This window comes from Hibiscus syriacus, unplaced genomic scaffold (assembly GCF_006381635.1).
Source record: "Hibiscus syriacus cultivar Baekdansim isolate YM2019G1 unplaced genomic scaffold, ASM638163v2 tig00111427_pilon, whole genome shotgun sequence".
Lineage (NCBI taxonomy): Eukaryota > Viridiplantae > Streptophyta > Magnoliopsida > Malvales > Malvaceae > Hibiscus > Hibiscus syriacus.
This window is the reverse complement of record NW_024063088.1, coordinates 3730081-3746244: the sequence shown is the minus strand read 5'-3', so window position 1 is coordinate 3746244 and position 16164 is coordinate 3730081. Positions and strand designations below refer to the sequence as shown.

General features: G+C 32.1%; 1 protein-coding gene across 1 annotated transcript; it reads left to right on the top strand.

Annotated features, from left to right (window-relative positions):
* The first annotated feature begins 8185 nt into the window (after positions 1–8185).
* LOC120162976 (zinc finger protein CONSTANS-LIKE 16-like) lies at positions 8186–9867 on the top strand. Its single transcript, XM_039173010.1, has 2 exons — positions 8186–9166; positions 9549–9867. Exons 1-2 carry the CDS (start codon positions 8216–8218, stop codon positions 9792–9794), a joined length of 1197 nt encoding a protein of 398 aa, XP_039028941.1. The 5' UTR covers positions 8186–8215; the 3' UTR covers positions 9795–9867.
* The last annotated feature ends 6297 nt before the right edge of the window (positions 9868–16164 follow it).

Sequence of the window (16164 nt, the reverse complement as noted above, 5' to 3'; positions counted from 1 at the left end):
CATTTACCAGTAATTATGGTGTTGAACCAATGACTCAATCATATGGGGTTTATAAATTCCAATTTCACTCAAGTGGCAGATCGTGTTCTATCTGTGCTAAGATTCAAAGCGGTGAAGTTTTATTGCCATAGAATGGGCAACGAAATTTTAATAGAAGGAAACTAGTTAAGCTAATTAAACAATGAGTTGTCATTAACTTCTCAACACGATGTGATACAAATAGCCTCATCAAGATTCAATTCAGATGGACACTTTATTCAAGAGTTAAGAACCCTGCACACTTTGGCATGGTTGTATGGTGTATTGAATTCGATGTTAGTAATTGAGAAAACACCTTCAATTTTGATTTTGATTGCCTCTATGGCTCCAACTACCATCCTTGGCATGAATATGTCGTAGGGCTTGTCAGGGGAGTGGGTGTTCCATCGATTACTGTGGTGGCTAGCTCTAGATAGTGGCTATTGATTTTTCGTCATTAAGATAGCATCACATACATAGTCTCTAAAACTTGAAATGATGGATTCTATTTTCAAATAAATTATGAAACCTCTATTGGATTTCTACACAAGTTCATACATGGGAAGCCAAATTTATCAGAAATAATTTTTTTTTTTGCTGGCGCAAGAAGAAACTGACATGAGTTAAGAATTGCAATGATGCATGCTGGGGCAAACAAAGAGTGAAGACAAGAGAATCAAGGATAGAATGAAGACTGCTCATGCAACCATACCCATCATAGATCAAGAAAACATGCATTCTTACATGTTACATGAATTTGCATCTCTGCATCATACATTCATCATTTTATACAAACATGATAAATTTTGATTTCCCTCATCCGATTATGTTTCAAAATTTTATTAAAAATTTGATTTTCATGAGATCATCTTTTCATCTTATAAGAAAATTTTCAAAAACTCATTTCCAAAGAACTCCAAATAAAAAAGTTTCATATTGACAAACATGAGAACACTTAAGATATTTGCATTCATACATGTATATCTTTGTACAAGGCTTTCTGGAAAATTTGACGGCAATATCTCTTCAATGCGAATGAGTAGTGTCATCTCCATATTGACCCGACGTCCTCAGAGAGAAAGAATAATGTCATCATCCGAAAGCGACCAGATCTCTTCAATACGGATGAACAATGTCGTTACCAAGATTGACCCGACATCCTCAGAGAAAAAGAATAGGGCTATCTTCAATTCACTCGAAAGCGGCCATATCTCTTCAACGTAGATGAGCAGTGTCGTCTTAAACACCAAATTATCTCCAGAGTGACCCAACTTTCTCAATGAAAAGGAACAATGTCATCTTCAACAAATAATTTACCCGAAAGCGGCCAGATCTCTTGAATGTGAATGAGTAATGTCTTTTTCAACATCAAATCATCTTTAGACAATTAGACTTCCTCGGCAAGAAGGAACAATGTTGTCTTCAGATTCACATTTTTTAAGAACGACTAGTCGTCTTCATCAAAAAGGAACCATGTCGAATAGAACCATAAAAATACGACTAGATGTCCTCAACATGAAGGAACAGTGTCATTTTTATATTTCTTAAATGAGAGAAAGAATTATTAAGATATGACCAAGACGTCCTCGACATGAAGGAACAGTTTCATTTTCAGATTTTACTCCTCATATGATAAATTCAATTTCAGGGAGCAATGTCATCATTAGATTTGACACCAAGCAACGATTAGCTCTCATAAACATTAAGGAGAAATGTCGTTTTCAAAGTCAAACTATCTTTATACAATTAGACTTCCTTAGGAAAAAGGAAAAACATTGTCTTCATATTCACAACCCTTCAAGAACGACTAGTTTTCCTTACCAATAAGGAACCACGTCAAATTGAACCGTCAAAATAAGACTAGAACAACATTGTTTTAAGTTTTCCCAAGAGAATGAACTATTAAGATATGACCAAGATGTCCTCAGCGCAAAGGAACAATGTCATGTTCAACTTTTTCATCCTCATACGCTGAATTCAATCTCCAAAACGACCTGGTTTCCATGGCAGGACGAAATTAGTGTGTTTTTCTTTTTCCCATTCTCATAATACGACAATGGTAAAAGAGTGGCAGCTGTAGACACTGAATTTTGTCCAAAATATTTTCATTCATTTTTATTCTCTCTTATTGTTATTTTGTTCATCGTTGTTATTATATTTAAGCAAGTTATAGTTAATTTCACCATCATTATTAATCAAAATTAATATTAGATTGGGGTTTTATTGCAATGAATAAGGTATGGTGAATATTATTAACAATTAAGGGTTATAATTATTATATGTGCATGCATATGTATTTATTTTAAGTTTCAGTTTAGCTAAATGCTAAATGCATAATTAATACATTAATAAAAAACTCTTTTATGATTTTATAGATCAAATATACAAGTTGAAGCAGCTTGTTTGGTTTGGGCCCAAAAGGAAACATGACCACATGCATAACCCATTAGAACAACAAGCCCAGAAGAAAGCCCCTTCTTAGCCCAAAACCAGTTAGGGTTTTCACCCTTTGCATCTGATGTCACTCGCCATCACCCGTTGGATCTGTGAGAGATCCAACGACCCACATGCATCAATAGTTAGGGTTATGGTAAACCCTTCACCGTCGCTCTTTCCCAACAACATGATCTGGACCCATCTAACGGTCCAGATATGTGATGCAAATTAGAGTTTCTCCTAACATTATGCGTCGTTGCCGCTAGAGGTCAACACGCAAGCCTATCCCACACCACCTAAGCCTGTTAATCAAAACCAATGCCATACCTCGTGCTTGTCCTTTGTCATTGTCAAGGTAGAGGACAAGCCTCCCTCCCTCTGTCACAATAGGGAGATGGCTCCCTCACCATACGTGTACCTACAATAATTGCATCTCGTGCGTGTAAAAGAAAGAAAAAATTAAAAAGGGGATCTGCAACATATTCGAAGAGGATGAATCTCCATCTTCGACAACCAAAAATCAATAGCCTTTTTGAACAAAAAAGATACAAAAAAAATAAAACAAATTAAAAAAAACCTTACATTTTCTTCCTTGGAAAGCTTCGGGTACTTCATCGAATCTAGGGAACTCTTTCCATCAGCCGAATGTACTTTTTTCGTCTTATAATTAGGCTTGGATTGAGCTTTTTTAGAGTTTATGATACCTTTTTAGGTGAATGAAGGTTTTTTGGGTTGTTTTAAGATGTTTAGGGTTTAGAGATGATACTTTTAGGGTTGTTTCCATAGCCAGTGCCACCGATCTACGGTGGTCGGTCAGAGAGGTGAGGGCGGTTTGTTTCCTCGGTGAGGGGAAGAATGAGAGAATGAGAGCCTTTGAGGCTCATCTTTTTCAAAAAAACAAAAAAAAATAGGGCAATTGAAAGCTTAAGGCCATTTTTGGCCTTGTTTTTTTGTATACGTACCCCTCACCAAACGACGTCGTTTTAGAAGGCAGAGGGAGTGCGTTTTAGCGCCTAGGATATTAGCGCTTTAGGTCATCCGTCGTATGTAATGTTTCATTTTGATCATCAATTGAAAGTTTTTCTCTTTATGTTTCGAGACTCGAATTTATATGCGCATACATTCCAATCATTATTTGTTCTTGATGCATTTTGGCTAAATTTCTGGATTTGCCTGTCAATTTGTGATTTATGTTATTTTAGTCCTTTATATCTATCATATGTTAGAATATGCTTGACTTATTCTTCGGGTCCTTAGATTTAGCTTTGTGTTCATTTTGGTCACTACTCTAATTTGTTTCTTGCTTGAAATAATATGAATTATTGCATGTTACCCCCTGTAGTTCCTCCACTATGTTGATTTAACCGTAATCTTGGTTTGTGATCATTGGTTGTAGTTTATTGTTTATTTTATTTCACTTTGCTTAAATATTAAAGCTCTGTTTTATTGTTATTATTATCTTTTTAAAGTTAGTTAGTTAAACTCGTGTTCTTTAAAGATGACTACTTTCAAAGTTGTAAAATACCATTATATATATTTATATATACGCATTAACTTTTTTAGAATCAATATTTTCAAGAAATTGTAAAATGTTCCTATTATTTAATATTGTTTGTCTTTTACTCGTGTATTTTCGAGAACATCTATCGTAGAATATTCGTGGAAATCACAACTTGATAGAAGTAGTGTGATCCAAGGTGACATTCGAACGAAAAGTGTAACCGAAATAAATTGAGTTTGCTTTTTTAATTAAAAGTAATAATAATTATTTCTTTTTTTATTTAATCTTAAACATTCGCAACATCTGTTTCTCTAAATAGTAAATTATCTTATGTAGTTACTGGTATAATTTTTTTATTTATTTTATTCGATTATTAATTTTTGATAAAATGAGGAGGTAATGTTATTTTATAAAGATAAATAAATGGGGTAGCCTTCCCGTTGGAGGATGTGCGAATCCTAAGATTCATTTTCAAAATAAAATGGTTTTCCCTTATAATTAATTTGAAGCAAATAAATTCAACTTCAACAAATGGATTGTGTTCTAATTTTCCACTCGAATTCATAATTTTATTTCTATGACAACGTATAAGCGATTAGGTACCAATTTTGAGCATCGTGGTGGTGATTTTTCTTCCCCACGAGTAACTGACTCTCAAACCCTTTAAATTGAGTTTTTGGTAAACGTACACCGATTTACGTCCTTTAAATATTTTTTAATGTTTTAAAAGACGTTTTTAAATATTCGATCTACTTAACTTAAAGATCGATGACGACTTCAAATCAAATTAAGTAATTTCATATAATAAATCATAAATAAACTTTCTTTAAAAGCATAAAAAACTTTAAAAAAAAAGGACGTTAGGACACTCATCATATTATGAATTATGATACAAAGGTAATTATTGTTTCAACTATCAATTTCTGATGCTTTTTCTCTCCTTCATATTTTATATTGTACACTGCATTTATTTTAAGTCCTAGACATCTGACTCGTTGTTGGGACTGATGCCCAGCTAGCACTCTTTATTTTCTTTTATTAATCATAATGACAGTTTTAATTTTCCAAAAAATGCACTGCATTTATTTGAAGTCCTAGACATAACTATCGTTAGGAATAGATCCGAGTTGACACTTTTTATTTTTCTTTTATTAATTATAATAATAGTTACATCTTTTTTTAAAAAATAAAACATTAAATTAAATAATATTTATTTAATAAATTTTATTGAATATAAAAGTTCATTTTTTATAATAGTTTAGAGGAAGAGAACATTAAGTCATTTAGGAATGATTAGTGGGTATTGAGTGTGAGTATAAGATATTAATTTATATATTTTTTAGCATAAAACGTTCGTCTCTTATGAAAGGCGCTCGTCTTCGTCTTGCACCTATGTTTTAGAGATCCTTTGTATCTCGGTGTGCCTAACACCTTTTAAAATTAAGCGGCAAAGTATGTACATTGTCAATGATTAAAAAAATTCTAATTAGATAATATCTCGTAATCATCTCATGCTAATATAAAATACAATATCTCACTAAATTTCTTTGTTTAAGAGGAATATTGAATTTATTTGCAATGTTATTTGCAGTGAAAAGGATCTATCATTGCTCGATAGCTACACCTATGAAGAATAACATATATGATATGGTTTTCTTAAGCCCATCCATCACTGAATAAAAAAGATGAAGCAGATTTGTTTGTTGTTATACGTGTGTGTATATGGCCAAGTTTCTTCCTTATAATTCTGTGCACTTACAGTGGCCCCAACATAAGTTTCAGGTGTCCATGGATTTGCTTTGCCCATCGTCTTCCACACATCAACCTCCACAGAAATTGATGGTAGCCCTTCACCGAAAGCAACTCCGACGAATGGACCGCTCTGTGGTAGAATCAAAAATATTTTTTTAAGTGAACAGATATGTATTAATAATAGAAATTTTTTTGTATAAGATATGCATAAATAAAATTTCATAATAGACACTAATAATAAAATAAACAACTAAACATAAAAAAAAAATTGAGATCCTAGAGTGAACATATGCTCGTCCTAAAATGAAATACATGTACGTCCGTCACCGGGACCGCTTGACACTTTTACTTTGAGAAGACAACAGTCATCGTCAAGGAGGAGAAATCCTTTGGAATTGACAAATAGCCAATGAGAATTCAAGGATTGGGATGAACTTCAATGTCTCCGCCAATAAACGTTCACTGAGATAAGCCCCGCAAAAGCACACACTGTAAGACTTTTATTATTTTAATTGCACTAAAATTAATTTTGGCTAGAGAGCACAAATGTTACTTTGATATTTTATTAAGTCACTCAACTATTAAAAGTTATAAAATGATCCATCAACTACAAGGTGTTATTTTATTAAGTCCTCTAACTATTAAAAATTACAAATGACACCTGATTATTCATATGTTCAAAACCCGTCCTTTTTGTTAAAAAAATTGTTGACTGTCTGAGCTGGATGTTAACTTATTGACTAAAATATGATGAAGTCATATTTCAATGATGTCTACTGGCACCATCGTTGCTTCTAAGGACTAGCTCGACGACATAATTTTCAAGCATTGGCTCGACGACATAATGTAAACAAATAGTCAATCTAAAAAATACAACTCAAACGATTTTGGGATCAGATTTTACCATATTCTAGTCAACAGGTGAACGTTCAGTTCAAATGGTTGTCAATCTTTAAACAGAAAATGACGAGTTTGGAACATATAAATAGTTGGGGACTATTTTGTAAATTTTAATAGTTGGAGGACTCAAAAAATAGTGTCATATAGTCAAGGGATCATTTTGTAATTTTTAATAGTCAAGGGACTTAGCAAAGTAATCTCTTATAGTTAGGGGACTATTTGTGTACTTTACCCAATAATTTTTATACTACATGTTACTATTATTTTTATGTTTTAATTTATGGGTTAATAATTAGTTAATTTTGTATGATAAATTTTTAATTATCTACGTGACTTAGTTTACATAAAGAAAATGAATATGTATTATTTATTTGGGTAAATTATGAGAATAATCATTTTAGTTCAAATTTTGTTCACTTTTAACTATTGACTTTTAGAAATTTACATTTTAATCATTTATATTATCAATTTGTTACATTTTATTCATCGAGATTAATTATCGTTGGTGACATGGAACAATAATAAAATAGGTTATTTTTTATTTATTCCTTAAACTCTAGATGAAATATTAATTTAATCTCTAAATTTTAAATAAAATATCAATATCATTTATAATCAAAGTAAGTATAATGATTGCCAAGCTTGATCTTTTGGGTAAACAAGGAACGGTCTAAAAGTTGATTGTTCTTCATGAACTCTTCTGTTATATAACCGCTAATATGATTCGTATACTTTTCTTTTCCAATGTGTTTTTCCACTACGAGTGTAAATGAATCGAGCTTAAATGAATAAGATTATGTTTGTGTTTATTTATTTTTGAAGGTGTTCATATTCATGTTCGGTTCGTGTTCATTTATTTATTGTTCGTGAATGTATTCGTTTATGTATTCACAAACGTGTTCGTTTATGTATTCACAAACGTGTTCGTTTATGCATTCACGAATGTGTTCATTTAGCATTCACGAACATGTTCGTTTAACATTCGTTTATATGTTCAATTTTTAGTTTTACCATTTCATTTGCAAAGCTAAAATAGTAAAATTATGCCAATAGTGTTTAAACTTTTTAAAATTCATAGTTTAAATTTTAATTTTTATCATGTGTTTAATTTAGTCCCTACCTTCACTAATATTTAAAATGTAAAAAAGAAATAAAAGGAAAAGGATAATGAGGTAAACAAGTTTTTTCATGAACATAAATGAACGAATCGGTAGAAGAGCCCATAAACGAGCGTGTCCGTGAAATAAACAAACAAAACATACATTTGTTCGTATTCGTTCATTTATTAAATGAATATAATTTTTTTTGTTCATACTCATTCATTTAACTTAACAAACGAACATAAATAAATATTATAAGAATGATTCACCAACTTTACACCAAACATTTAGTTCATTTACACCCATAATAATGTCTCGGAGAAAAACCATAGGGACCACAAGTAAAAAACAAGAGGGGACCGACCACAAGTAAAAAACATAACTCTCAAAACCCAATTATTGAACCATGGTCTACACAAAATAAATAGATTGCTAGTTAAAGGCACTTCGCTTTATGAGCTTGTTTCCTTTGTTCAGCACTGCTCATTCCTAAACGTTAGCTAAGCCGATGATCTCCGATAAGAGAGCAGCGAATGCCATGGGAGGCAAGACGGCCAGAGCCTGCGATGGCTGTTTGCTAAAGCGAGCTCGTTGGTACTGTTCAGACGATGATGCCTTCCTTTGCCAAGGCTGTGATACTTCAGTCCACTCCGCTAATCAGTTAGCCTGTAGACATACAAGGGTTAGGCTTGAAACTTCAACTTCTAAGTTCACTGCTTCGGTTACTGCTAATCAAGATGATGATGCACCAGCATGGTACCAAGGTTTCACTCGAAAGGCAAGAACCCCAAGGCAAAACAAGTCCATTTTGGAGAAAGGGGAGGGAAAACTGTTGAATTTGAACCCTATTGATCCTCTTGTTCCTGATGTTGGTTGTGAAGATGAGTCGGCCGATGAGAACGAAGAAGAGCAGCTGATTTGTAGAGTGCCTGTGTTCGATCCTTTTTCTGCAGAATTGTCTGATATGGTGTATGAAAATGGGAATTTAATGGTTCATGGTTATCAAGATGAACGAAAGTGCGAGTTGGATGATGGATTTATACCATCAGATTTGGATCTTGACCAGTTTCCTGCTGATGTTGAGAGCTTACTAGGAGTTGAATTGTTAGACTGCAAAGAGGAAGATGAAAGTAATTTTTTCCATGAAAGCAGAAAAATGGAAGTTAAAGAAGAAAAGGGTATTAAAGCAGCTTGTTGCTTTGATTCAGATTTTGATGTAACAAGAGCATCGCTAGACTGGAGCTTCGGTTACGAGTCACCGACGACCGTTGACCACCACGAGGAAGAGAAGGTGGTTCCAGCGGCGGAGACACCGCTAACAGATGGTGAAAGTAAGACAGAAATGAAGAGGAACATGCTACTGAGTCTGAATTATGAGTCTGTCATCACTGCATGGGCCAGCCAAGGCTCTCCCTGGACATCAGGAAGCACACCCCAATTCAACCTTGATGATTTCATGGTAATTATATATATATATATATATCCCTCTCCTGCTTTTCTTCTTTGGTTCTCTCCTACACACACCCAGTAAACATATATATATATATATATATATATAGATATTGATGATTAGAAGGTAATATATGTTTATAATCTTTCTTAGTCATTAACAATATACATATACCTAAACGTAGTTGATCGAACCCCAGACTTCTACTCTCTTTTACACAGAGGTGGCTCAATGGGTTCACTTCTATATACACGTATAGTTGCAGAAGGAGGAACAGTTCAAACTGATCCTAAAGCTACTACAATATAGCAAATTCAATGCAGGAAAACTGTTGATAATGGAAACCATGATTAATCTCTAGCTAATTATTGTGAATATGTGGGAAATCCAGGGGTCGAAGAATACCAAAGAGAGCACAGGAGGAATATGCAGGCTTGGAAAAAGAAATATTACAGACGGTGAAAGAGAGGCAAGGGTATCAAGGTACAGAGAGAAACGAAGTAGGAGACTGTTTTCGAAGAAGATAAGGTACCAAGTGAGGAAGTTGAATGCGGAGAAAAGGCCTAGAATCAAAGGCAGGTTCGTTAAGAGAGCTTCCTTTATCGGTCGGGATTGCTTTTCATACTGTACCAGTTAAATTCATGGATAAACAAAGCTGCCAAATCTTGATATTTGTTTCTTTGCAAGAATTGGCAGGAGCAGTAGCCAATACCCAGATTATATTGGCTAAGCTCAAGTATAAATGAATAATTATTTTATTTTATAATCATCCATATCCGATTTATTAATCCATTAATCTAGATGGAGTATTACAAAGGCAAGGATGATCCTCCTAACTTAATTTACTTCATTCACAAACATTCGAACATTATCTTAAAGAATAAGAATGAAAGTTCAAACATCATTGCAATCTATGGTGTTAGAACCTAAAACTTTTAAAGATAGCAATCACCATGTTAACTATGGCTTGCAGGGCTGTAAATGAGACGAGACAGATCGCGAGCTATTCGAGATCGACTCGATAAAGGCTCGATAAATATTGGGATCGAATGGACTCGACTCGAGCTCTTAACGAGCCGAAACGACCTATTTGATATTCGACTCGAAAAGCTCATGAGCAACTCGAAAAAAATATTATATTGTAATTTTAGATTTTTTAAAATTACATTATTAAGAATATATTAAAAATACATTATTGATAATTATAAAATTTTAAAAATATATTAAAAATTCTATAATACAACTAAACCATATTGTAATGCATTTAATATCAAGATATTATATTGTACTTACCTCTTAAATCGGTAATTAATGTATTTGTAATGAATCCTAAGGCCTAAACCCTAAAATCTAAACCCTAAACCCTTAATCTTGAATCATGAACCATAAACCCTAAACCTTAAATCTTAAACCCTAAACTCTAAACTCAATTATATGATAAGGATTAAATTATGCACATGAAGGTAACATACAAATTATGCAAAATGATGTTATATGACTCCTAAATAAATCATTCGCATACTTATACATAAACATATCAACATACAAAATAAATATACACAACTTGCTTATTGAGACATGATTTTATCATGTCTTAATGATGACTATCGACACCGTCGTTGCTTTCAAGCACTGACTCACCAACATAATATTTCAAGAACTGACTCGACGACATAATGTAAATGGAGATTTGATGTACAAATACAACTAAAACAATGGGATCATATTTTATTATACCATAGTTAACAAGTTAACATCAATATCATACAATCACCAATTTTTTAATGAAAAATGACGAGTTTGAATCATATGAATAGTTAAGGTAAATACATGATAGGATTATGATATATATAATTATAAACAATTAAAGCGTTTTAGAATGGAAGTAAAATTTGGGATAGTTATAAAGTAATATATGTTTAATTTTTTTTAATCAATTAACAATGCTCACACATCCTACAGATACATTTATTTAAACTCAAAACCTTTATGGAGAATAACATTTCCTTTTATTACAAAATTATTAATATTTTAAAAAATATACTTGAAATACATTTCATATAATATTTTATTTCTTAAAATTTGATCGACATTAAGACGAATTATATACATAATAAACACATTACATAGAAAAATTACATCGTGAGATCCGCCACTTCTTTCACCCGCAGCCTTGAGAATTTCAATGCTTAGTGCCGTTAGGACATGCTTAGGAACATGGGGTAGAAGATATGCAGCTACACCAATTTGGCTGCTGGAAGTAGCAGCAGTTAGGGCCAGACAGAGCTCAATGTCTCGACAACCTCTTTTAACCATGGTTATCAAAATCGGACCGGACCAGACAGGCAGGTTCAACCGGTTGAACCGTGAACCAGTGGCATGTTCGGTCCGGTTACCTCACAAAACCGATCTGACAATGAATCAACTGAAAACTGGTAAAACCGGGGCAAACCGGCTAAAAACCAGTTTGAACAACCGGTTTACTTTTTTTATTTAAAAAAAATTAAACCAAATGACGTCGTTTGTTCAACGAGCCAAGTCAAATTCGAGTATTGCTGAGCTCGACTCGAACTCGAAAATTTTAAAAGTAAGCTCAACTCGACTCAAAAACTCACAAGCTAAAAATTATCAAGTTCAACTCGAACTCGAAATATAATATTAAAACTTGAACTCGAAAAAGCTCAAACTCAAAAAAAATTTAGAAGTTCGATTGAAGCCTAAAATTTACGCTCAATTGAAGCGAAAGAATAGTTCGCTCTGTGCTCACCAAAAGGCTCCATGATTTTGAATGTCAAATTACCTCTATTATTTATAGAAGTTTGGATGCTCTTCTATGTTTCTTAGCCATGTGAGATTGTTTTATTCTCATATTTTTACTCTTTAAACTTTTGAGATGCTCTTCTATGTTTCTTAGCCATGTGGGATTGTTTTTTTTAAAAAATAAATTAAACCAAATGACATTTGTTATGATTTTTTAAGCCCCAATTTTATTTTTTTGATTATAGTTATGTAATTATATTTATTGTTTAATATGTTTTACCTTAAATATTATGTTGTAGTTGATTTGAATCATTTTGTTTCACTTAATTTTATGGTTTTTAATTTATATATGTTATGACTTGTGATATTTTTATACCTTTTAATATTGTAAACTTAAAAAAAGTGTTACATATATATTAATACTGCTTTGAACATTATGTAAAATTAAAAAAAATTATTTTATATAAAATCCGATTCAACCGTGATTGAATCCAGTTGAACCAGTGAACCAATACCTTCACCGGTTCAATGTCCGGTCCGATTTTAAAAACATTGCTTTTAACAAACCACTGGACAACCTGCATGCAGCCTCTTTCAGCTGCCCTCATTAAAGGTCCCAAAAACGCCATGGCATTGCCCTCTTCTACTAGACACTCCATTGTTCCAATCTTGCAATAATGTAAGGCAAAACCCAAGGCAAGATCAACATCAACATCCAAGCTATTCCGTTGGGCGATCTAGGCCAGACAAATACCACATAATCCAACAAAGATAATTAAGGAAATATCATACTACAGTACAAAAATAATAGTAATAATAATGACAATAATAATATTTTCTCCTATTAAAAAAAGGGAAAAAACTTTTCTTATAGCAAAATAAGAGAAAGCACACGTGAATTTCCATGGTTACGAGAAAAAGTAAAAACCACATTATGGTGTGATTCTTTGGCTCTCAATTTAAGTTTTCCATGGAATCTGTCGGCTCATTTGTATCTGAACAAGAAAAAAACCGGTACAATTTAACACAGGAGCATTCCCATTCACTTGCATGTTTTTCAATCTAAATCCTTCATCACATTTAAGAGAGAGAGAGGGAGGGAATAACAAATCTTACACAGTATAAGAATAAAATGGAATGCTATGACTATGACATAAATGGATCAGACTATATTTAAGGGATTTAGATTGCCATTTCAATACCTCTGATATCTCTAAGCTGAAATTAGTTTACATGCAAGAACCCTGAATAATTTCATGACTACATATAACCATATCTAAAGTGTGTAGAGTGAGATTTTATTAAAAAAGAAGCAAGAAACTTGTACTGTCCAAGGATAAGATAAATTGTGAGAATCAATCACCAAATATAATGAGATTTTATTCACTTCAAAGGCTGGAGTGGTAATTTCCTAACATATCAATGCTCTGTGTACAGGATGCACATAGTAGCACTATTTTTTCACCCAACCTCTCACAGAACCGAACCTTGGTCAATGTCGATGCATTTTCAACAAATAATGAATAAATTGCAAATAAGCATCTTGAAAATGTTGGTTGTAAATGTTGGCAATAAATAAGCAAAAGTTCAAATTCCACTCCAAAGAAAAAATACCCACCTGCAATAAAATGCGAACAAGTTCTGTACTGCCAAACCGAGAGACTTCAAGGAAACACTGGTTAACATTGTCTGCACCCCCTCCACCAACATATCCAACAATCCTTGGATAACTGTGGCTGAGATCCCAGAAGCCCAACCAGAATCAAATGAGCTAGAGAATAGAGTAAGAGGAAAGCAAGCTATAAGTGTTCCATCCGTAAAATCTAGTGCAGAGGAGCATCGAAACACATAAAATGGGTATAAGTGTTCCATCCGTAAAAAACACTAAAAAAAATCCTTGTTCGTCTCAAACTATCCCAGCGAAATATGAGAGATCCAGGGGACAAAGGCCAAGCCTAGAACAAGAAAATCCAAATTCGATATATATAATCCGATAATTCTAATCAGAGAAAGACGAAGAAGGACACAAGGAAAAGAGAATTCATATAAGAAGCATTTATGCATACAAACAGATGAGTTTAATCAGTAAAAAAAAGTAGAAATGAAAGCAAAAAAAAAGTAAGAAAGGGAACCTGAGTAATAGAATGAGAGATGGAGAAAACCCTCTCCGGCGCGTTTGATTTCCTGGTAGTTTGCTTGGTACGAGCCATCGGTATGATAATTTGACGAGAGAAAAGTGGCGATTGGATTAGAAGAAAGCGATAGTAATTTGAAGTGAAGTCTTGATATCCCACATTTTTAAGATAGAAGTAATTGCTTCATAAGTGATCTTATAAATTAAAGTTCAAACTCATTAGTTTAACTTATGGAGCTGCGTGGTAATGAATCGAGTTTGAATTAAGTTTGAATCAAGTTTGAATTGAGCTCGAGTCTTGAATTTTAGTTGAATTTTTGATTTTTTTTTGAATTTGAGTCTTTTCGAGTTTAAGTCGAGTTTTAATATTATTTTTTGAGTTTGAGTCGAGTTTGAAAATTTTAGGCTCGTGAGTTTTTAAGTCGAGTCGAGTTTACATTTAAAGTTTTTGAGTTCGAGTCGAGCTCGGCAATATTTGAACTCGACTCGATTTGTTTACACTCCTAATTGCTTGGTTCGTGCATATTAAATTTAATTTTTAATTAATTTATCATCAATTAGAAATTAATTATTTGTATATCTACACATATATGTAACACATACCTTATTTAATTAATAAAATCCAATCAACTTTAAAGTATTAGATCACTTTAATATGAAGTATATTTTATAATAATAAATAACACAATAATTTATTTATTATATTTGTTATGTCTGTATAATCTAACTATCTCCCACTTAGATATAAATATAGACTTAATTTCATTGTACGTCCTCAAACTATGATTTTATTTCTAAATTAGTCCCTAGACTTTTAAATATTCTAATTTCATCCCTAAATTATGAAATCATTCTAAATTTTCCCTTAAATTTTTGTAACATTTTAGTTCCATCCCTAAACTATATCCTTCATTCTAAACTAATCACGTTCCATGTAAATAAATTTGTTAGAGCAAACTATGTTATTATATGTTTGAAAAAAATTAAATTTTAGGTTAAACCATGGTCAAAACTAATTACATATTTGGATGATTTTGGGGATGAAATTGGAAGATTTAAAAGTTTGGGACCAATTTAGAGTGAGGGTCATAGTTTGAGGATGAAATTGAAATGTTCAAAAGTTTAAGGACTTATTTAAAATAAAGATCATATTTGAGGACATATGATCCAATTAACTCTACAAATGTGTTATAACCTTAAAAGCTCAAAAGTTTATTATCACAACCAAATATGACTTTTACTATATCTGTTGTAGTTAAATTATCCTTTACAATGTATATTAACATAACTAAATAATATAAATTATGGACGTAGAAATTAATTCAATGTGATCATAACATATCTGTAATCTTAGTGAGATCAAATTAAATTATAAATAAATAAAAAGAAATTTTATTTGTAAAAAAATTAATATATCGTTAAACTAAAATAATCAAAATTGTATCTATAATAGATGAATATTCTAAAATTACAAGCTTTCACTAAAACTAAATATCCTTTAAATAATATTATATTCACATAAGTAGTATGCTCATAAAAGAGCTAGGGTGATAGTTCCCCTTAAATTTTTAGTCATAAAGTTTGTATTAATATGCTCTATAAAGAACTAATCACTCTGATTTTTTTTTAAATCAAAATCTTGATATCTATGTGCTTCGGCGTTGATGTGTTATTGTTTTTATTGGAATAAAAAATTACAAATTCATTGTCATAATATTTCATCCATAATTAGCAACACCATTTGATAAAATTTTGTATTCATATTCCAATAGAAATCAAAGCCCGTGTACATGATGATCTCTGACTTATATGATATTATTTGACATGTGAATATATAATATTTTATTGCTAAAGATATTGAATGAATCGCTTAGTTGCTATCCAACCATTCATATTCGATTGAATTGCTTGTGTATTTGTCTGATATTCTAAAATCATATGATATATCTAAATGTGTATAAATATGACCATACATTAAACTCCTCGCTACTAAAGAACAAGAAACTTTTTACATTTTTTTAGTTTTAAAATCATTTTTAAGGTACTGATCAAGATTAAACTTGTCTCATTTAGCAACAAACGTATTATTTGGTTACTTTCACTGAACTTAAAG